The sequence below is a fragment of the Podarcis erhardii genome (assembly GCF_964252035.2).
Source record: "Podarcis erhardii genome assembly, chromosome: 3".
In the NCBI taxonomy this organism is placed as follows: domain Eukaryota; kingdom Metazoa; phylum Chordata; class Lepidosauria; order Squamata; family Lacertidae; genus Podarcis; species Podarcis erhardii.
In genome coordinates this window covers 80,320,276-80,341,892 of record NC_138507.1, presented here as the reverse complement: position 1 = coordinate 80,341,892, position 21,617 = coordinate 80,320,276, and the positions used below count along the sequence as shown (strand labels likewise).

The window sequence follows — 21,617 nt, the reverse complement described above, 5'->3', positions numbered from 1 at the left end:
TCTCGGAGTGAAAAAAACATATCAAGAAATCAGAAATTTAGACAGTCCCACAGCAATCTATCCTTTACATCAGCCATATTTATAAACTTGGGGAAATAAATGCATCTTAATCTAATGCACAACAGTGTAGAGATCGATCTTGATGGAGAGAGAGTTTGAGAAGGTTGTGTTCCACATTGTCACATAACGAGTTATGGATGCTCATGGAACTGTGAAAAGGGCCTCTCCCACAAATCTTAATGGGATGGCAGGTAAGAAGGGACGCAATCATTCTGATACTTGTGCCGTAGGCCATATAGAGCTTTAGAGGCACAGCATCTTAAATTTGGCCCTGTAGCAAACAGGCAGCAAGTACCAATCCTGTTACATGAATCCACTTTATGGCACTGGTCAATAACTTGGTTGCCACATTCTGCAGTAGATCCAACTTCTAGATCATCTTCAAGGGCAGTTCCCTGTAGAGGGCATTGGTTACCAGAGCATGTAGTATCTTGGCAGAGCAGAAGTTGTAGCTGGTAAATCAGCTGCCTGGGCCTAAGGCAGGCATCCCCAAACTCAGCCCTCCAGCTGTTTTGGGACTACAACTCCCACCACAACAGGACCAGTGGTCAGGGATGATGGGAATTGTCGTCCCAAAACAGCTGGAGGGCCGAGTTTGGGGACGCCTGGCCTAAGGAGACAATGATGACTATAAGAGCAGCCCCAAGCTACAAACTTTCTCCTTTAGGGAAAATGCAACTCTGTCCAGAACAGGCAGTCTTCTCAATAATGAATATTGCTGATAATGTTAACATGCTTACACTTTTGTCTGACGGTTGCTTTATGCTGGTAGAGAACACTTCTGTTTGTGTAAGTGGGGCTGTCAATTTTTACCGATCTCCCTTACCTGCCGTAGCCCCTTGCCAAACTGCTTCTGAGGGTTGGGGGAACCTTCTAGAACAGTGTGGGGTATGGCATGGAGGGCTCAGTAAAAACAGAACTCTGAGACCTGACTCAAGCTCTGTGGTATCTGCTTGTGCCTTTTGTGCTGTTTTCTTCATGACACACAAATGTGCAACTTGTTAAGCAGTGAAGATAGTAAAGTCTCAACTAAAACATGTCAGTTCACTGGGTAGGAAGGGAGGGCAACAATGGCCATATCTGTGGATTGTTTCACCTCCAGTGTCATATGGGATGTTAGGAATGAACTATGTTGACTAGTAGGGCTTAAACTTGACTAAAGGTCTAGATTTCAATGTGCATAATATGCAAGAGGAATTAGAAGGGAACTGTCATATAACTGCAGCAATAGAGTGGGAGAGCTTTTGCACTGCTTTTCCTCCAAGTATGCTTGAAAGCGAACTTAATCCAAGTTCAAATGAAAGGAAGTGACCAAGCCACAGTGGCTTTGATGAGACTGTAGCCTGGATTTGCTTGGTGGTCCTGATGCGGCAGGCATGTTGGCAACTCCATGAATAGCGCCCTTGTGCAGACGCAATCAGCATCGCACTATCCTTGCTATGTTAGAAGTCTACAGTTGGATCTGCACAACTCTCCTAGGCAAGCGTCTGAGTTAAGATTTGAGTTAAACGTGAACAATTGTAGCAACATCTTTAGTAGGACTATGGCTTGGATCAAAGATTAATATGCCATGGCTTGCTATCAAATATTGGATGGATTTTTTCATGTTCTGAGTACCCTTTGCAATCAACACAGTGGATCAGTTCCGTTGTAACATTTATGATCCAGTGTATATTGTGGGCTTGTGGAGCACTCCCTCTTCTCTTTCCCTTGCAAGGTTTTCCTGGTTTAAGTGATCCTTAACAAACCAAAGTTTGAAGAACAGAATCCTGGCTTACAAACCTAATTTATGGAGACTGCTTAATTATGTAGACATCATGGAAATCTGGTTTACCAAACCAGGAAGTCTGCTGAAAGTGGGACAGCAGTTAAAGCAGAAATGGTGTGTTGGAATAGAAATGTTTTTGCTTGACTCAGTGGATGTGTGCCTGACATATTGTGGCACTCATGTTTATGTTCTTACACTTCTAGTGTTACTCCATTATATTTTTCACCTATGTACCCTGGAAATGTGAACAACACTCATACCTTGGAAGTCAAACGGAATAATAATAATAATAATAATAATAATAATAATAATAATAATAATAATATATTTATACCCTGCCCATCTGGCTGGGTTTCCCCAGCTACTCTGGGCAGCTTCCAACAAAAAATTAAAATACAGTAGTCTGTCAAACATTAAAAGCTTCCCTAAACAGGGCTGCCTTCAGATGTCTTCTAAAAGTTTGCTGGTAGTTGTTCTCTTTGACATCTGGTGGTGGGAGGGTGTTCCACAGGGCGGGTGCCACTACCGAGAAGGCCCTCTGCCTGGTTCCCTGTAACTTGGCTTCTCACAGTGAGGGAACTGCCAGAAGGTACTTGGCGCTGGACTTCAGTGTCTGGGCAGAACGATGGGGGTGGAGATGCTCCTTCAGGTATACTGGACCGAGGCTGTTTAAGGCTTTAAAGGTCAGCACCAACACTTTGAACTGTGCCTGGAAACGTACTGGGAGCCAATGTAGGTCTTTCAGGACCGGTGTTATATGGTCTCGGCTGCGCACCTGGTCCTTCATGGGCACAGTTACCCCATTCAGGACCAGGGAGTCCTTCACACCTCCACCCCCCCCCCCGTGTTCCCCAAGAACAGTACTTCTGTCTTGTCACGATTCAACCTCAAACTGTTAGCTGCCATCCATCCTCCAACCGCCTCTAGACACTCACACAGGACCTTCACCACCTTCACTGGTTCTGATTTGAAAGAGAGGTAGAGCTGGGTATCATCCACATATTGATGAACACCCAGCCCAAACCCCCTGATGATCTCTCCCAGCAGCTGCATGTAGATGTTGAAAAGCATGGGGGAGAAGACAGAACCCTGAGGCACCCCACAAGTGAGAGCCCAGGAGCCTGAACCCTCATCCCCCACCACCACTTTCTGAACACAGCCCAGGAGGAAGTTCGACTTCCAAAGTGTTCGACTTCAAAATTGCAGCTTCTGATTGGCTGCAGGAAGCCCTGCTGGACATTTGGCTTCCAAAAGAATGTTCGAAACAGTCACTTCCGGGTTTTGATCGTTTGGGAGCCAAAATGTCTGAGTTCCAGGGTGTTTGACAACCAAGGTACGACTGTATTAAGAAACTTTGAAGCAATGCAGGGTGTTGCTTTTTATTTCGGGAATTAATCCTGGAAATGTGGGTGAGGTTATGTAATACTGACTTACCAGCTCTGACCTTATATTTGCTACTTTGAGAACATAAAATGCATTTGCTCCAGTGTAGTTGGATAAGAAACCACATTCACAAATGATTGTTGCACATCTCCCTGATCCAGCTACCATGGCTGAGCTATTTTTAAAAAGAGTAATGGTGGCTATCAGTTTTATGAGAAGGAAGAGATGCAGCTGAAGGGTTAGATTTAGTCAACCTCCTCTCCGCTAAACTGCTTTTTAAAGAGGACTACATGTGCATAGAGGTGGGACGTGGGTGGTGCTGTGGTCTAAACCACTGAGCCTCTTGAGCTTGCTGATTGAAAGGTTGGCAGTTCGAATCCGCACAACAGAGTGAGCTCCCACTGCTCTTTCTCAGCTTCTGCCAACCCAGCACTTTTGAAAGCACACGAGTGCAAGTAGATAAATAGGTACTACTGTGACAGGAAGGTAAATGGTGTTTCCGTGCACTCTGGCTTCTGTCACAGTGTTCCATTGCACCAGAAGCACTTTAGTCATGCTGGCCAAATGACCCGGAAAGCTGTCTGTGGATGAACACCAGTTCCTTCTTCCCGAAGTGAGATGAGCACCATACCCCATAGTCACTTTTGACTGGACTTAACTGCCCAGGGGTCCTTTACCTTTTTTTACTTTACACATGCACAAACCCATCAGCTGTGTGTTTGCATAGTTGGATCAGGGCTATTGCATATAATGTGTAGTCTAATCATCAGTATGTAAATTTGACTTATTTTAGTCTAGCCAATACTGAGCTAGATCATCCAGTTGTCTAAGTATAAGGCAGCTTCCTGTGTTTTTTCTGTTTGAAGACTGAGGTTCAAACCCCCATTTAGTTGTGAGGCTCACTATCTCCCCTGAGCTCCATGAAGAAGAGTAGTATAGAAAAATGTAATTAATAGAAACAGATGGATTTATAAGCTGCTATGCACAGTTGAGAAATGAATCTTAATGTACATAATCACTGTGCTTGGACATCACAGTAAACCATGGTTTATTAGAACAGGAATGAGTGTAGCCTTCTACCAGGTTCACAAGGTCCCATCTTCCCTTTTTCCTGCTCTGGAATGGCTTCTGCAGTCTGTTTAAAGCAAGCCAACTTTAAAGTGAAGCTGGCTTGCTTCAACAAATCATAATTAAGATTAGCCACTGTTTATGTAAAATGGGAAGGTTGTGTGAAAGCTTTTCGTAGAATGATCCTTCCTTCCTATTAGTCAGGGTGTTGCACACATGTTACTTACATGATATTGGTCAGCAGTGGAGGCACTGCACCCTCATTTTTAAATGTGTGTGGTCCTTCCATTATATAATATGGCTGAGCATGTTGCAGTGTACCTAGATTATGGGAAGTTAAAGGCCTCCATCCTTCGCCAAGGGTTGGACAGAACAGCGCTTGAAGGGGGTGGATCATGTCTCCATATCTCAAAATTTTTACAGCTCAGGCTTTTATTTTGTAGAAACCTCATTAGCATTTGTCTCCTCCACTGCACTTTGTATCTTTATGGGATCTTCCCAATGCTGCTCTATATACCTACCCTTTCTTTTTATATTGTATATGCTGGAAGCCGCCCAGGGTTGCCGGGGCATCCCAGTCACATGGGCGGGGTACAAATAATAAAATGCTGGTACTGCTAAGTGTTGTATTCATACCAAAACACAGTGAAAGTCAAAAGCAGCTTCTTTGCCACTAAAATGTTTAAAATATTTCAATTTTACCCAGTTAATTGAAACACATTGAATGTTGTTGTTATACAGTGGTGCACACTGGTGTAACTAGGAATTTTATATTCTGATAATAATAAACTTTTTTTGTAAATGCAGTGAGTTGTTATTCAAGATGCAATTAAACATGTTTGTTTGAGTCATAGGTTGAGCTACCTATCCATTGCTTTTTATTACAAAATTCTTGCTTGTAAAATGCAACAGGAGCAGCACGGGGGGGGGGGGGGGAGAGATACCTTGTGGTGGGCACTTCAAACATGTCTTAAAATGCTGCCACTAGTAGTAATGAATGATGCAACATACAAGGTACAGTGTATGAAATTCAATTGTTCCAGGAATTTCTGCTAATGTAAGAGGGCATGGAGCTGATTCCCCCGTCTCTGCACCTACTCATGCCACTTTCCACACTGCTCAGGAGGGCCCCCAAAACCCTGGAACCAATTTTCAGGGAGGGTATGGGGCTGCAGTGGCAGGGGGAAGAAAATGGCTTGCTTTCCTCTTTTAAGTTAGTGGATCAAAATCCATTTTGTGCGTGGAACAGCACTAATAGATTTCACCCACCAGGAGAATAATGTAAATAATTGTGCGTAACTGTAGAATTCTGTTAGTATTTAGAATAAGACTATAGTACAAATATGCATAGTATTCTTATTTTCTTTAACATACAATTGAATATTTCAGTTTTTTGTTTCAAAAACTTTTGGTTGTGGTGATGTAGAGTAACATTTTACTTTCCCTCTGCATTGAATGAAATTCTTTGTGGATCTGGTATTGGCCTTTATAGTTGCATGTTTATCATGGATATAAATTACAAATCAACTAATTGGAACAATATTACTATGGGAAGAATTCAACATTGCGCTAAGGCAAGAGTTCAATCAGGGTGAGCATTTTGGCTTGCCCAACAAAATGATCCCCCTCTCCTCCCCCCATGTTCTCCCAATACCCCTCCCCCGAGCCAATTAAGGGGGGCGTGCAGGGGGAGAAGAAGGGGGAAAGCCCCATTGCACAAGCAGAAGTCCTTGCATATGGCTTCCACTGACATGACTCATTTGTTGAATCCCGCCCTATGAAAATGCTTCAACACGTGATATATTATTTTGACATAACATCTGAATTCTAGCAATACCCAAGTCCTAAAAAGTTAATTTAACAGAATTAAATCACTTAGTCATTTAAACATGTGATCATGAGTGCTGCCATATTTTGCAGACAATGTTCTATTCCCCCATGGAGATACTCATAGCAGCCACACATTCCTGTTGTACAGAAGGCAAAAAATGAAATGTCTGTGTGAATGTGTGTTGACACTATATCATAAGAATTAACTGAGGAACTTCCTGCCCTTCTTCCTTCTCACAAGGCTGATTGCATCTATTATTGTAGAACTGGGAAGGAGACAGTTTGATTGGAGCAGGTCCTGATGTTACCTTCACCTGGCCTCCTTGCTCTCTTCTTACTTATCACAAGATGGGTGCTGCCCTTTGTGCCAGCGAGCTGGGTCTGTGGGCTGCCACTTTCCTGACATGCCTTGGAGTGATACTATGTCAGAAGCTCCAGGGCATGTTGGGAAACTGAACTGGTGGCTCATAGACATTGTCAGAGTAGGAAGAGGATGCTCAAACTTTGAAGCAGCTCTGATCAGCAGAGTGGGCAACAAAATAGTCAAAATATCAATATACAACCACAAGGAAAATAAACATGAAGCAGACAGACCAGCAGCTTTTTCATTTTGCAGTTTCAAGACCTAGAATAACAAAAACTGTGCCACAAACTGGTTTTTAGGTAGACTTTCAATCCAGGATCATTGTTGTACCAGCTCTTTGTTCTAGCTACTGGGCCAGAAGAGCTTCATGTACTCTTTTATATACTCCTGTTTTTAGCTTTATTGTGTTCGTATTCCTTAATGCATTTTTTCTTCCCTGTTCTTTCAGCTTGTCCCTCCTTTTAAACCTCAAGTGACGTCTGAGACAGACACCAGATATTTTGATGAAGAGTTTACTGCTCAGACTATTACAATAACACCACCTGAAAAATGTAAGTATCTCAAAAACGTTTATAGCATTTAAAGGGTCTCCGTGGATTTAGATAATTTTTTTATGAAAAATGAAATTTAGATACCGTACCCATTCTCTTTTTAAAATGTATTTTTATTAAAGTTTTTTTGGTTTACAAAAGTACGTACCCATTTTCTGCCAGCAAAGAAACAGCATCACATCCTTCAGGTGTGTGGTTGCAGCGTCTCTCCTAAATGATGTTCTTGTAATGGAAGAATGCACACTTCAGGATTAAGGACACACTGGCACTCCATGATAGAGCCTGAATTCACTTTCTGTCTCCTCAAACTTTTTTCTTGGGTTCCTATCCCAACTCTAATAAAAATGAATGAGGAAACACTCAGAAATTTCCATGGAATGAGCAGTGCTACAGCGTATTTAACATGAGTAACTGTTTGATACATGGTATTCATTTGGCATTGTTTTATTAGCATGTTAAAGAACTATACTGATAGAACCTCTCAACATTTGTGTTGTATGTTAAACATAATGCTTTAGTTTATTCTGCTTAAAGGTCTAATTAATAAATATTTGCTTAAATAGCCTTTACCTTTATTATAGGATATTGCAGAAGAAATTGCTGAACTGTAATAGAATATATTCTCCTTAAGTTTTCCTGTCAATTGTTTTATGAATTTCAGTGGCATCCCAAAATGTTGGGAGCGTATCCCTGTTGTGAGTCTGTGCATGTAACCTGAACCTGAGGCTGAGGGGCTTGAAAGAAGCAAAAGTTATAATTTAAGACAAGAGTCACTTTGTCTCACTTCATGTGGAATATTTGTTTACTTTTTGAATATTTAAAAGCACAACCAGTGTGCATGGGGAACATGAGGCTTCTGGAAAATATGTTTGCTTGATTTGGCCTGGGAGAAATTTAACTGGATTGACCCTTAGTGTAACTTGAGAGGCATGGGGAATTTTTGACTGGGTATCCAACCTGAACCCCACTTCTGACCTGCAATATTAACAATAAATTCTATAGCTGTCACGAGCTACCATATTTTTTGCTCTATTAGACGCACCGGACAATTGGACACATCTAGTTTTTAGGGGAGAAAACAAGAAATAAGAAAGGAACGCAAAGAATCCTGAGCTAAGAGGGAGCGCTCCTCCATCTTCGCTCAGGAGGCTTTGTGGGGCTACCCCTGAAGCCAGGAGAGCAAGCGGGATCGGTGCGCACCGATCCCTCTTGCCCTCCTGGCTTCAGCGAAAGCAAGCCTACTGGCTTTCCTCTGGCAAAAGCCACGTGCTCTTTAAAGGGAGCGCGGCTCTTGGGGGCTTTTCTGGGAGGTGGGGGAATGGACAGAGCCGCACGCTCTGTCCCTTCTCCCACCTCCCGCAAAAGCCAGGGAAAGCTGCACTAAGCCTCCGCAGGGCAACACCTTTTCATAGAATCATAGAGTTGGAAGAGACCACAAGGGCCATCGAGTCCAACCCCCTGCCAAGCAGGAAACACCATCAGAGCACTCCTGACATATGGTTGTCAAGCCTCTGCTTAAAGACCTCCAAAGAAGGAGACTCCACCACACTCCTTGGCAGCAAATTCCACTGTCGAACAGCGCTTACTGTCAGGAAGTTCTTCCTAATGTTTAGGTGGAAGAATGGTGACTGGTTTTCTTGTAGTTTGGAACCATTGCTCCGTGTCCGCTTCTCTGGAGCAGCAGAAAACAACCTTTCTCCCTCCTCTATGTGACATCCTTTTATATATTTGAACATGGCTATCATATCACCCCTTAACCTCCTCTTCTCCAGGCTAAACATGCTCAGCTCCCTTAGCCGTTCCTCATAAGGCATCGTTTCCAGGCCTTTGACCATTTTGGTTGCCCTCCTCTGGACACGTTCCAGTTTGTCAGTGTCCTTCTTGAAGTGTGGTGCCCAGAACTGGACACAGTACTCCAGGTGAAGGCTCTCCGCTCCCCTGCGAAGACTTCATCCCATGGCTAAGCCAGAAGCTGGAACAGCCAGCGGGATCCTGCTCACTGTCCTGGCTTCTTCTTTAGCCACGCTCAGCCTCTCCCGGGAAAGCGGCGCCTTCATCCCCTGCCCGCGAAAGGCTGCGCGCGGCTAAGGCTCCCCCAAGAGCAGCGCCCCCTTTAAAGAGCGCTTGGAGCATGTGTGAGGCTCTTGGGGGCTTTTCCTGAGGAGGGAGAAGGGCAGCTCTTTAAAGGGAGCGCTGACAGAGCCTCCCGCCTGCATTCACTGCATAAGACGCACACACATTTCCCCTTACTTTTTAGGAGGGGAAAAGCGCATCTTATAGAGCGAAAAATATGGTACTTTTTGTCTCAGCACAGTCCTCCAACTTGATATAAGAGTGAGCTATATGATGGCATTGTTGTGTCCTACTCTCGCAGTCCAACCTACAACGTTGAGATAAAAAGAGTGGATAGCACTGCAGGGTTGTTGTTTTCTCCCAACTTCAGCCCAGCCTGCAGTAGGATTCTGATCCCCCTTCAGTGTTGTGGCAAACCATTGAAAGCCTGCCCTGTAGTGAATTCCACTGCAGAGCTGTCATAAGCAGCTCTCTCCCAGCTGCAGCCCCTTCTAGCTTGCAATATGAAGAGTTAACCACTTTGGAATTTGTATCAGCAGGCTTTTTTTAAAACAACAACAACACATTGAATAAGAACTAAGCATTTGCTGCTGTGTGTTGGGTTTGTTGGAGGGTAGGAGTGGGGTTGAAACACTAGCCTTCAACAGAGAAATCTTGAGTTTTCTCAATAGATTTCTGTGGGCAGCTCTGGCATCCCTTGGGACATTTAAAAATAGCTTTTTAGAGTGAACAAGGAAGTGACTTACTCAGAAAGTGAGATGGTCCTTTCTTTACTTTTTAAAAATCTCTCTATCTTCTCCAGTCACCATTCTGTCTCCCAGTTTTGAGTCCCCCCCCCCCAGTCCCTCTGCTGGGGTTCTTGTAGGTTCCCCTTCTTATGTTCCCTTCCCAGAAGATGTTTTTGTACTCTCTTTTGTGCCTGGGTGTTTGCTATGCTTTTAGCTGCATAAGCACAAGTATGGGAAAACTCAAACAGCTATTAGAATGAATGGTACAGAAATTCTTTGAAAAAAGAAACTTGAAATCTGCGAAGTGATTCCTTGTATTGTTTCTGTATTTGTTAAACCAGAGGACACAAATCTTGTAGGTTCCAATACTAAGACCCTGTCCAGCACACACAGCTCCATTAATACAGCGGGCTCCCCACTTACAATATATGGCTATATTTCAATATATGCAAAATACCTTATATCAAAGTAAAACACTATTTTTTAAAACTAACTGTGTGAGAAAAGCATTTTTCTGAGACTACCTTTAAACTTCCCTTCCACAGATGATGAAGATGGTATGGACTGCATGGACAACGAAAGACGACCACATTTCCCCCAGTTTTCTTATTCTGCAAGTGGACGGGAATAGCTTGTTGTTTTGTTCTCCTGCTTCACGGTCATATTAGATTTATCACTGAAAATGATTCCTGACATCACCACCAGTACTTGCTATTATTTAGGATAGCAGAGCACTTTCAGAGATCATTCCAAATTGAACAAGTTCCCTTCCTGACCAGTCAGCCTCTTTGATTTATCTGCATGACATTTTATATTGGTCTAAGGTCCCCTGCTGTTACTGCTGTCCACTGTCTCAGCATGAAAGTAACAGTAAGAAGCAATCCAAAAATGTTGTGGTGTTAGATGACAAATTCTCAATGGTGCATTTTGTGCACAGCTGGTTATCATTCTCTTGTCTTCTCAGAGCAAAGGCTAAAAGACACGTTGATCTGAGACGTATTCCTCACTTCTAGAAGACAAATCAAATTCTAGAAAAAAATACGATGGTTTGTGATGATTTCTCACATCTCTTTGAGCTGGACAGAACAAGGAATTGTAGAAGGTGGTGGTGTATATATGCAAAGCTTTTGGTAGGCATATCATCACTTGAATCAGACTTGCCATTAACATCTGGATGAAAACATTCCGGAGAAGGACTTATAATTGTTAATATATATAAATATATATATATATAAATATATATATATATTATTTTTTAATTACTGTTGGATACTACACAAGAAGCAAAAGGCTGGGATCACCTAGCCTCCACTTAGACTTCCAGATTCATGTGCAATTATGGAGAATTGAACTTTTAAAATGCAAGAATTTAAGACATAAAAGCAGCAACTGAAGTTGTTTAAAGGTCTTATGATTTGCATCTCTCTCATACTTTTCTTTTTCTTTGTCGATATACATCACCTTTGGAGGCTGAAGAATGTAGACAGGCATAACAACATCGCTTTTCACCAAAATTTGTACACTAAGGTAAACAGGAGTTTGCCTTACATGTTTTTACTTTTGAGTTTGTGAATTAGCTTTTTTCTTCAGGTGTTTTAACGGAATTATTTTTGTTACACTTCAATAGTATTTATTTTTAGTGACGATTGTATGTATCATGTTTGCAAATGCTGCTATATCCTAGAAGAGGCTTAAAATTTATTTTGTAAAGTATGGAAGGACTGTACAAGCGGAACAAAATAATGCACTTTTTTCTCCCATGTGAAGATGTTAACAAGACTCTGAAAGTGTACCCTGTACTTTGAATCAGGTTTCTGTAGTGGAAACATTTCATTATTGTCAAGAGAAAACCCCAGCGCCATGCACTCTCTACTCCATGTGGTATAGGAGTCTGATAGTCACTTGAACTTTTCAGTGATACGAAGTCCACAATGATTACAACAAACACCCCTGTGCTATAACGTTTCAAACAATATATTAGATTGACGGGAACAGCCATTTAAAAGTGATGTTTGATTTCTGGCCACAACGGACATAACATTGTCAGTGTACTGAATTACCTTTCTCATCATATGTATTGACTAGGATATTTGAATCCATTATTTTGTTCTTTTAAGACGTAAACCTGTTGAGGGAAGGCAATCTCTAATACAGCCTTTGGGGTTGGGAGTTGGGATTTTCCAAATGAGCCACTAAATGTAATAACATTGCATGCCAGTGGTAATGACATCACCGAATGCCACTCCATGGGGTTATCATCAAAGTATCTTGGCTTCATTATGTTTTCAACTCCTGTAACAAACTGTGATTTAGCTTAGTATTACGATTGTTGTGTATGAATGTGTACATGACTTCTGAGAAGAAAATAATATTTACATGCAGACGTCTTAGCCTCTTGATGCTGAGAATTTCAATGTCCTGGAATGAAAACCACTGCAGGCAGTGGGACATGCCGGGGCTATCAAGAGGCATGTAGGCATCTTATGAAGGCAGCTAAGACAAACACATACTTTCCATAAGCAAAGTAGATTTTATTGTATCTTTGCACCACAGTAGGTCATGATTAATGGACACCTCTTGAGTGGATGGCGTGCAGAATATAACTACGTCTACACTTGGTGTTAGAGGTTGTGACACTGAAGTAGTAACAAACAATCAGAATGACTCAGTGGCTAGACAGAACTTTTGTTTTATGACCAGTGTATACCAAATGTGATCACTTGATAATATTTATGGTGGTCCCGATCCTGTGTTTCTTATATGCAGGAATTTCTTTGCTGGCCAGATGGACAGTGCAGTCAGTTGTGAAGTTCTCCTCACCATTTAGGAGAGAAGAGCTCTTTAACCTTTGCCTCCAATCAAATGAGCAGCCCTATCAAAGCATTAACACCACTTGTTATCTGTGTGTCAGATCTGTACCAGCCTAATCTTGTAAGGGGCACCACATGCACAGCCCTGGGGTTAGATGTGGAATCGCTTCCCTGCGCAGGACCCTTTCTTAGGTAAGCATGGGATCTGCACATGGAACCGCCCTGATGGATAGGAACAAGTATGCCTTTCCATAGCTTAAATATTTCCTAATCCATATAAATATTCATTTAGATATAACAAAATTATCAAGCTGCTATATCTCAGTGTTAGAATATTATTTATAGAAGCTATTGAAATCCATGCAATAGGTTAAGCGGTGTGGGAGTCATTCCATGTTGTCCCACTTCCACAATTTGAAAAACACAGTAAAATTGTCCAAATCGTTCAAATTCTTATTCTAATGACCATTTAAAAATTAGTGTATTTGCCTTAGCAATATATTTGATTTCAGAAATGGCAGCCTGTTGGTCTGGGAACATAAGCAAGCTCTTATTCTGTGGGCTGGTAGAAAGGTAATGGTAATGGTAGCTTTCTAATAGGGGTTTCCATTTGCAGGCCTGGCTGCTCTATTTAGTCATTGAATTGGAGATGGAATATGAAATAGATAAAACACACAAAAAGATGGATTCCTTGTGTAAACCAGCAGTGATGTTGGTTAATTCAGTTGAAGTTAGCCTTGACACAAGACTGAAAGTGTTTACTCATCAAAATATTATTTGCTTTCATTGCCACATAGGACTCCTCTTCCAAGACACATGCCACTGATTTTTGCATGCATTGCACTAGTTTTGTTGTATGCCCCATAACTTGCCTTGTGTAGATTTCTAAGGTGCTGGATAGCTGGTTATTTGATCAGCTCAGTCATAGGATTGGCTAGGGAATACACGGGGTGCAATCCAACAGTGGCCATCTGCCAGCAGCATGGATACCATTGGTGTATCAGATAACCCTTTCCTGCAGCCCCTGAAATTGCTCTAGAGGGTTGGGAGGTCATATACAGATTTCAGGAGGATGGGATGGTGGAGGAAAGGGAAGTCTGCTCACGCTATGTTGGGCGTCACCCATGGTATTTCATAAATAGATGTAATCAGACCATCCTTCTAAAGTAGATGTGCTGTACCATTCCAGAGGCATTCCTTTACATGCATTTGCTCCCAAGTATATATGCATCCTTTGGGGGTAGTCATTCTCCATTTATGTTTATAAAAACTTCCATCAGTGAAGTTTGGCAAGTATCATAATGTTGATCTTCAAATAACCTGTTCTCCAGTGCATTTATGGCACCACAAAAAAGCAGTCCAGCTGTTCCTGGCATCTTCAGAGCAGGGGTAGCTAGCAATGGAAGGTTTGGGACAGGTTTTGACAGGTGCAAATAGTTTCTTGTTTGTCAGGAGATTATACATATCTATATGACTGCTGTCCTGAATGTTTGGTGGGGTGCAAGCTTAGGAAAACCATGGAAGATTTGCAGAGTTACCCTTTTGGCTGTCATGTGGGCACGCCTCTTTCACAATTCAGCATAGGTCATGGTATGGAGAACTTAGGTTTATCCACTGTTGCAAAGAGATCAACACCATGCTGAAATCTGGCCACTAACTGGAGACTAGGAAACAATAGTCTCTTCAGCTTTGTTCCATAGTCCCTGCCACCGTCACTCTTCCTCTGTACTACGTACTAAGAAGACGCCGCTTTGGATTCCTCACTTGACCAAGCTTTCCCTGCCATCTCATTAATTGACGGGAGGATCTAGACGTGAGGAAGAGGAAGGTGCAGGGAAACCTCCTCCTCACAATACTACAGAGGAGAATGCCATAGAAATTTATATCTAGTCACTTTTCTCTAATTTATTACAAATTAGCCCACAGAATGACATATGTTCCTAGACTATACAAGGCATAAGTTTTGGCATGTCAATTAATAGTCTTGTTCTGACTATTTTTGTCAATTCAAGAAGGCTCCAAATAGCATCACAAATATTTTAATAGGGTCACCTGTCAGGTCAGGTCATTGTTGTTGTATTCCACATTGTGCAAGTGGAAGTCTGACTTGAGCTTTCCTCTGCCTTGGGCTCGGATGTGGCAAGAACTGAACTGTGACAGCAGTGAACTTCCGCTTGCATAAGGTTGGATACAGCCCACTGTAACCCGTGTTGTTGGCCTGATGAGCAGAACAATTAAAGGTGGCTTGATATTTCAGGTCAGCTGTCTGCATTTACTGTATTGTTTGCATATAGAACTTTGTATCTTTAAGTTACATTTAATGTGGGGAGGGAAAAGAAAGCAAAAATGATATTTGAGTTCATGTTCCTACATGGAATGACCCTTTGGAGGTTGAGAGAAAACTTCAATTCATACTCATAAAACAATCAAAGCTGCAGCTAAAATACACTCTTGAAACCTCTCTTCTGCTTCGTCACAGCTTCCTCTTGAGTTTGGCTAGACTTTGACAGGAGTTTGAAAAAAACATAGTACATTTCAGACTTGTTGACTCCAGCTTGTACTGGCTTCCAAGACATCGTGTGTGCCCTCTTGTACTGCAGCCACCTTTGAGGAAATAGGTCATTTCTATTTATGTTTTGGCAGTTTTGCACACAAACTTTGCTTTCCACACTAACAATTCTTCCAAAACATCTTTGCTAATCGCAGAGCCTCTATTCCAGTATTGTTTTATAAAACTTCCAAATTGTTTTTGTTTGTTTGCTTCTTGAAGCTGGCAGTTCTTGCACAGGCCATGTGCTTTTTCCTAGAGTACAAACGTAAGGTTTTTCCTTACTAACTGCAGGGTCTCTATATTACACCTCAATGTACACACTTTGCTGCTACTGTTTGTACCGTCTACAGTAGAATTTCCTTATCTTGCTCCTGGTATAGTGCATTACAGGCAAGCATGAAATGTAAAGTATTTATTTAAATAAAAACTAAAAAATGGTAATTGAATTACCTTCCTGTAGCTTTAGAGTTTGTGAAATTTCTTGACCTTGCTAGTTCTTTCATTAGACCCATGACAGATCTAGTCCTATGGTTAAGGACATTAAGCAGACACTAAAAAATCCAAGAAACCGTATTACTGTTGGTCATACTTAAACTGTTTATTTCCTTAAGCATATGACCCACAAGGATGTGAAATAACAACAGCCGTTTTTGTACACTGTACATCCTTAGTATTTTTACACATATATGATAGGGATGCACATTATTTTCCTTCGTAAAGACAGCTTAAATAAAGCACTATGTCAATCTGCTACTTATGTGTTTATTGTTGTTGCTTTTGTTTTTGAGGTGCAAACATGTATAAAGGTTGCAACAAAAGAGTTTTTAGTTTTATCTATGACTTGAGAGCAACTTTATTTCATGAAAATGGTTTTAAAAAGCAATATCTTTGCAATTGCAAATTACTGCAGATATCTTGAGTGCTGTGGTATACTTTAGAAAAGTATATATCGTAATATGCAGCCCATCTAAAAGCAATTCTAAAATTTTATTCTGATGTGTGTACATTCTCATCATATCTGTGATAATTGACAGATAATGCTATGTGCATTATTAGCTGATTTCAATTTTTTATGTTTATTGGAAATTTACTATAACTTGCTGCCTTCCTTTATGGAGGTTTTTTCTTTTCAAACAGTTGAAAATTCCATAACTAAAATCATACACCAAGTGCTAGTGATGCGCAAGATACTCACTGTCCAAAAAACCCCACAGTCCAGGTAATACGGGGGGAAATAATAAAGAATTGGAAGAGTACACAAAAAGATGATGGTTTATTATAAAGTTTGTAGATAGACATAATGAGGACGACGATAACGAGTAGAAGGGCTATTAAGGGACAAAAAGAATTTGTAAGAGTTTATTTTAGGAAAACATTCAAGGTGTAAAAGGATAGAGAAAGTGCAAAATGAAAGATTCTAGGCAAAGGCTATGGATGGGAACTTGGAGAAGAATGAGAAAGTAAGGTTATGGAGAGCATAAAAGACCAGAACAAGAATAAGTGGGGTGACAAATGAAATTATTGTACGAAAACTGATAATTCTGACAATGCTTGCTTTTCCAAGACTGTAGAAAACAGTTATAAGTTTAGCTGAAGATGTGGAACCATCTTGAGAAATGCATCGATTCCAACAAGGCAGAAGTGTAAAAACTAAACATTTTGTTGTGTTTCCATATCATATGAGAATACACATGGTATCTATCATGTGTTTGGTCTGTGAGGTCCAGAAATAATTTGTGATCTTTAGAATTCATTTCAAAGTTTACTGATATTTACATAATTATTTTAATGGAACAGGTTATATTTCTACAGACATAGTAAAATAGATAAGTGATACAATGTATAAACCTCCAAATTATTAAAATATTGAGACTGTAGTAAATAATTTTGCTATGTTAAATTCGGTTAATTAAATTTCTCTTACACTTTCCCTTTAGAATCAAGAGGTCTTACAGTAGAATTAGATAAAAAAACAGCAAAACAATAACAATATAAAAATTCCGTAAAATGATACCAACCTTCTCACATGTGAAGAGACAAAATCAACAGGAACCCTGAGTACAGTACATTTCAGTCAGCAATTCCGTTTTGAATGTTGCGGGCACTTCATCCACTCATAATGTAGAAAATATAAACATCTTAACAAAACCTAGCCATCACACAATTGACTATCCATATTTTTTCTAACTGTCTGAGATTTGTGAATCTGTAGCATAACCTACATTTTGTGTTGCCTTACTATCGCTATCTGATAGCCAACACAGTAACTAAAAATTCCAGGCTTGACCGGCGATGGACAGTTACCACTCTTAAAAGTAGTGTAGCTTATATCTCAATGCCACCCACCCTTTGAATTGATTCATTGACTATTGTACAGTATTTTTGTCTCTGGCATTATCACTTTCAGTTTTAGATAGTTACAACATCAACTAGCCCACTTGAAATGGAAATAAGAACATTAAAACACTAATAATAAAATATTCCAACAAAAATTTTAATGTTCACACCAACCTCAAACATACCCCCACACCATGTTGGAATGTCCAATTTACAAGATGGCTCCACATTTGAAATTAATTGCAAAACTGGTATATATGATGCTGAAGAAGTAAATGATCTAGCACTGGCTAGAAAGAGAAACCATTCCTATGGATGAGGGGTAGCCAATGGAAGAACCAGAAATGTAGTTGGATGGGCTGCCTGTAACTAGTCATTGATAATTCTGACAGAGTTTTGGTCAGAGCGAAAGCAATCGGGATTGGGGAGGGGGAAGACAAGTAGAGTCTACACTAGTCAAAGTGAGAAGTAACTAAGGCATAAACAGGCCTTTTGGCTGGCTCACACATTCTTGTTCATCAATTGATCTCATTGGGTTATTACTCTTAAGCTGAATGTGTGGATTGTCTCCATTGATATGCATTGTATTTGAGTTGGCATCTATGTGAGGTGGTTGATCTGTGATGTCATGGTGGTAAACAGACGGCATCACTTGACAGCACGTTCAACAGTCAATGACTGCAGCATATGCAGTTGGTTATGTAAGGCAGACATCTAGCAGGGTGGCGAAATGGAAGAATAGGAAGTTTAGCAGTAGAATGCTTTAAAAGACCAAGAGAAAGCGAGAGAGTCAAAGGCTCTGTTACTGTTCAGTGAATTTATAGGAAGTTAGTTGATACCAGTGGAAAAAGAGGAGTTTGTGCAGAAACTTCCCCACCTGCTACATTATGTGTAAGTAATGTCAAGTCACTGGAAATATGATTGACAAGAGCTAGAAAGCTAGTTAGCTTAAAAGAGAGGGGGATAAGGAAGAGAGGGCAGATAGCGAGATTAGATGAGATGGGACAAACTGTTAAGAAGAGCACAGTGATAAGAGTTGTGTTCCAGGAGGAAGGCAGGTGGTTATGCATGTGCTGAACTTCCCATTGAAATCAATGGGACTACACACCTTAAACTTTGTCTGGATTGTGCCTTAGTTATATGTGTTCTCTCTATATTGTTCTCTATTAAGTCCTTTTTGATGACAGGAGGCAGAAATAGTGTGGAACTCGTCCTCTTAAACATGTAGATTGAAATTGAGCTCTAGAATTTGTTTTGAGTTAATACTCGAGAGAATTCTAATAATTGCATAGCTGTTTGCTTTAGCCATTTTTAATTTTTATTTTTGTAAAATGACATAGCTTACACGTCTTCTGTTTACTTCTGTCAAGCATGTACACCTTTATTTATTTGGCTTGTTTTTCTTAAACCCACCCTGTTGCTTGCTGAAAGCTCAGGGTGGATAACATTAAGAAACATTTTAAAACATGTATTTAATAAATATTTATTATGTATTTATAAGGTTGAAATGAAATTATTGCCTTGGTAATCAATATTCAAAGCAAACATGTTGTCAGTCTTTAGGTTTGTTACCAAAATATCTAAAACATTGAGGATCGAAGACTTTGATTCTGAACACGGTTTAGTGTCCATCAGTAACACCTACTGATAAATATTCTTTGCAGGATTCTTACAATTAGTTATCGGAGATAAAAATATTACTTGGGGAAATTAATAACTTTCATTTTAATATTTATTTAAAAAATAGCTTTTTAAAAAAGACATGCAACCCAGAACTTGCTGCTTTGCCACTGGATATATGTTCCTCTGTCAGCCTCTTCGGTTTGGTACAGATTGAATATATTTAAGAGATTTGGACTGTCTACTCTCCTTCAATGAACTCACATACTGTTCCTCATCTCCCTTTGACTCCCCCTGTCCAGTGCTGACTGCTTGGCATTATGTCTGCACTAAGCTAACAATTAACTACTGCTAGCCTTAAACCTAGTTTTGATGTTAAGTTTGGAAGCTGATTTCAAATTCTGATTTAACTAATTAGTGATGAAATCAGTGCAGACTTAATCTAGCGCAGACAGAGGGAGAGAAGTAGGAGCACATAAGCCAGAAGCAAAAGGAGTATGTGATCTTGAAGAGCTCTTCTGATATCTTAACCAAGACAAGAGATTGTTTGCGCCAAGTGTTTATGCAACACCATGTATATAGAAAGCAGTTTTGGTACGCAAACATGCTGATGGCTCGGACAGCTGCTACAGGCATCTATAGGAGAAGCCTCCTTCTAGTCATGCTTCTTGCAAGGAGAAAGCTGCTACTTAGGTTGCCCAAGAATCACCGTTGCAGCACCTTTGGTTTTTTCCAGTAGACAGGAGGAACGGCTGTTTTTGCCTGAAGTTGTGAAGGGGAAGTACAGAAGAAAAGCAGCTGACACCAGAGAAACTATGAAAGTAGTCTTGCAGCTTCTTCTTTACCTCCCTAATGCAGCTCAAATCTGGCAAGAAAAGAGAAGGCCGTAGCAATATTCAGCAGCCATGGCCAATAGTGGTTCCTTCTTAAGCGATCTCTCTTATTAATTCATCAGATAAGGAAGAGGTAGATGGAGGGACATCAGCATGTGCTTGCTGTGGTTGATGGATGCCACAGGGATGCAGAAGTTTGCAAGGTCCCTTCTAAGGACCAAACTTAGATGCACTGCAGCAGACCCATTTATTTAAATGCAGGTCTGTACCGAGCACGTACAAAGTGGGGAGGTAGTCTAATTTAAAGAGCAAAAGGGAGTTGCTTTCTACTTGGCAACACTCTCTCAGACAACTAACAGTTTTTACAGAATGTCTTTGTGGTGCAACAAGAGAATTACAAACAGGGCAAGCTCACCTTCCGAGACAGGTATTTACAAGCTTCAGCATCGATACCAGCCCTGGTTGGACTGCAGAGAGGTAAGCCACAGGCTGGGAAGTGAAGGTTTAACACCTTGGCACTCGCATGCCCTATTCTTTAAATTGAAGCCCTACCCTCCTGGCTTTGGAGGTGAGTGGCAGCAACAAAGATTGTGACCATTATGCTTTTTGGCCCCACAACACTATGAACCAGCACTAAGGAGATACCAGTCTTAAACCAAAGAGTCCTGAGGTATAAAAGTGAAGAACATGTCCATATTTAGCAGGAAAAATTATTCAGTTCAGGATGACTGATGTTATTTGTGGGAAAGGAAGATTAACTGCAGTGGGACCATTTATAAATCCATGAGAAAGATCACCACCAGTATTTCATTTGCCCAGTAGTATTGTTTAAATGATATCTATCCATCTCAGATGCTTACTGAAGTCCTCAACAACTTTGCAACATGGTTGCCTTACTGTAGCAAAATCCTGCAGCTGAGGTCATGGGATCAATATATACACCTTTAAAAGTTTCCTGTCTCTGAACCATAATAAAATTTGATTTTGAAAAACATCTTATGTTCTTATTTTTGGAAAAAGTTTCGAAATCTCAAATGGATCATAAAATAAATATAGTTCTAATACACAAAGGCTATGTTTCAGGTGCTTAGTAAATTATTAAATGACACAAGCTTCTAAATCAGGGGTCAGCAAACTTTTTCGGGGGGGGGGGGGCAGTCCACTGTCCCTCAGACCTTGGGGGGGGCAGACTATATTTTTTGGGGGGATGAACGAATTCCTATGCCGCACAAATAACCCAGAGATGCATTTTAAATAAAAGGATAAATTCTACTCACGTAAAAACACACTGATTCCCAGACCGTCCGCGGGCCGGACTTAGAAGGCGATTGGGCCAGATCCGGCCCCCGGGCCTTAGTTTTCCTACCTATGTTCTAAATAAATAACATGTTATCTGTGGAAGATACACTTGTGTGCCTTGCTTCAAGGTTGACAAAGACACGTATGTTATGACATACCTATTTAGAACAATTAAAGATCACCTCTCCAAGCCATGAGGCAACTTCCAGCAAAAAACCCAGAAGTAGCAATAAAAGCAATATACCACAGAAATGAGCCAACAATGCTCTTTCCCCTCCCTGCCATCCGCTTCTCAAAAGACAGATGCTTTGTACCTTCTGTCAAAAGTTGTAAAACCAGACC

At 40.8% G+C, this 21,617-nt stretch overlaps 1 protein-coding gene and 1 long non-coding RNA gene across 4 annotated transcripts in view; one reads left to right on the top strand and one right to left on the bottom strand.

Annotated features, from left to right (window-relative positions):
* AKT3 (AKT serine/threonine kinase 3) overlaps positions 1 to 15,939 on the top strand; it is a 111,472-nt gene extending 95,533 nt beyond the window's left edge. For 2 of the 3 annotated variants that reach the window (XM_081856370.1, XM_081856371.1), the window contains 2 exons: positions 6,922 to 7,024; positions 10,371 to 15,939. In XM_081856370.1, the coding sequence (XP_081712496.1) occupies positions 6,922 to 7,024; positions 10,371 to 10,456 (189 nt within the window). In that variant the 3' untranslated portion in view covers positions 10,457 to 15,939. Of the gene's footprint in view, positions 1 to 6,921; positions 7,025 to 10,370 lie in introns of those variants that run through there. The other variant, XR_014155083.1, reaches the window with a different exon arrangement.
* Positions 15,760 to 21,143, bottom strand: LOC309338887. The gene is made up of 2 exons (XR_014155085.1): positions 19,490 to 21,143; positions 15,760 to 19,451 (listed from the first exon to the last, which is right to left on the bottom strand). It is a non-coding gene; the product is annotated as an uncharacterized lncRNA (long non-coding RNA).
* Between the last annotated feature and the right edge of the window lie 474 nt (positions 21,144 to 21,617).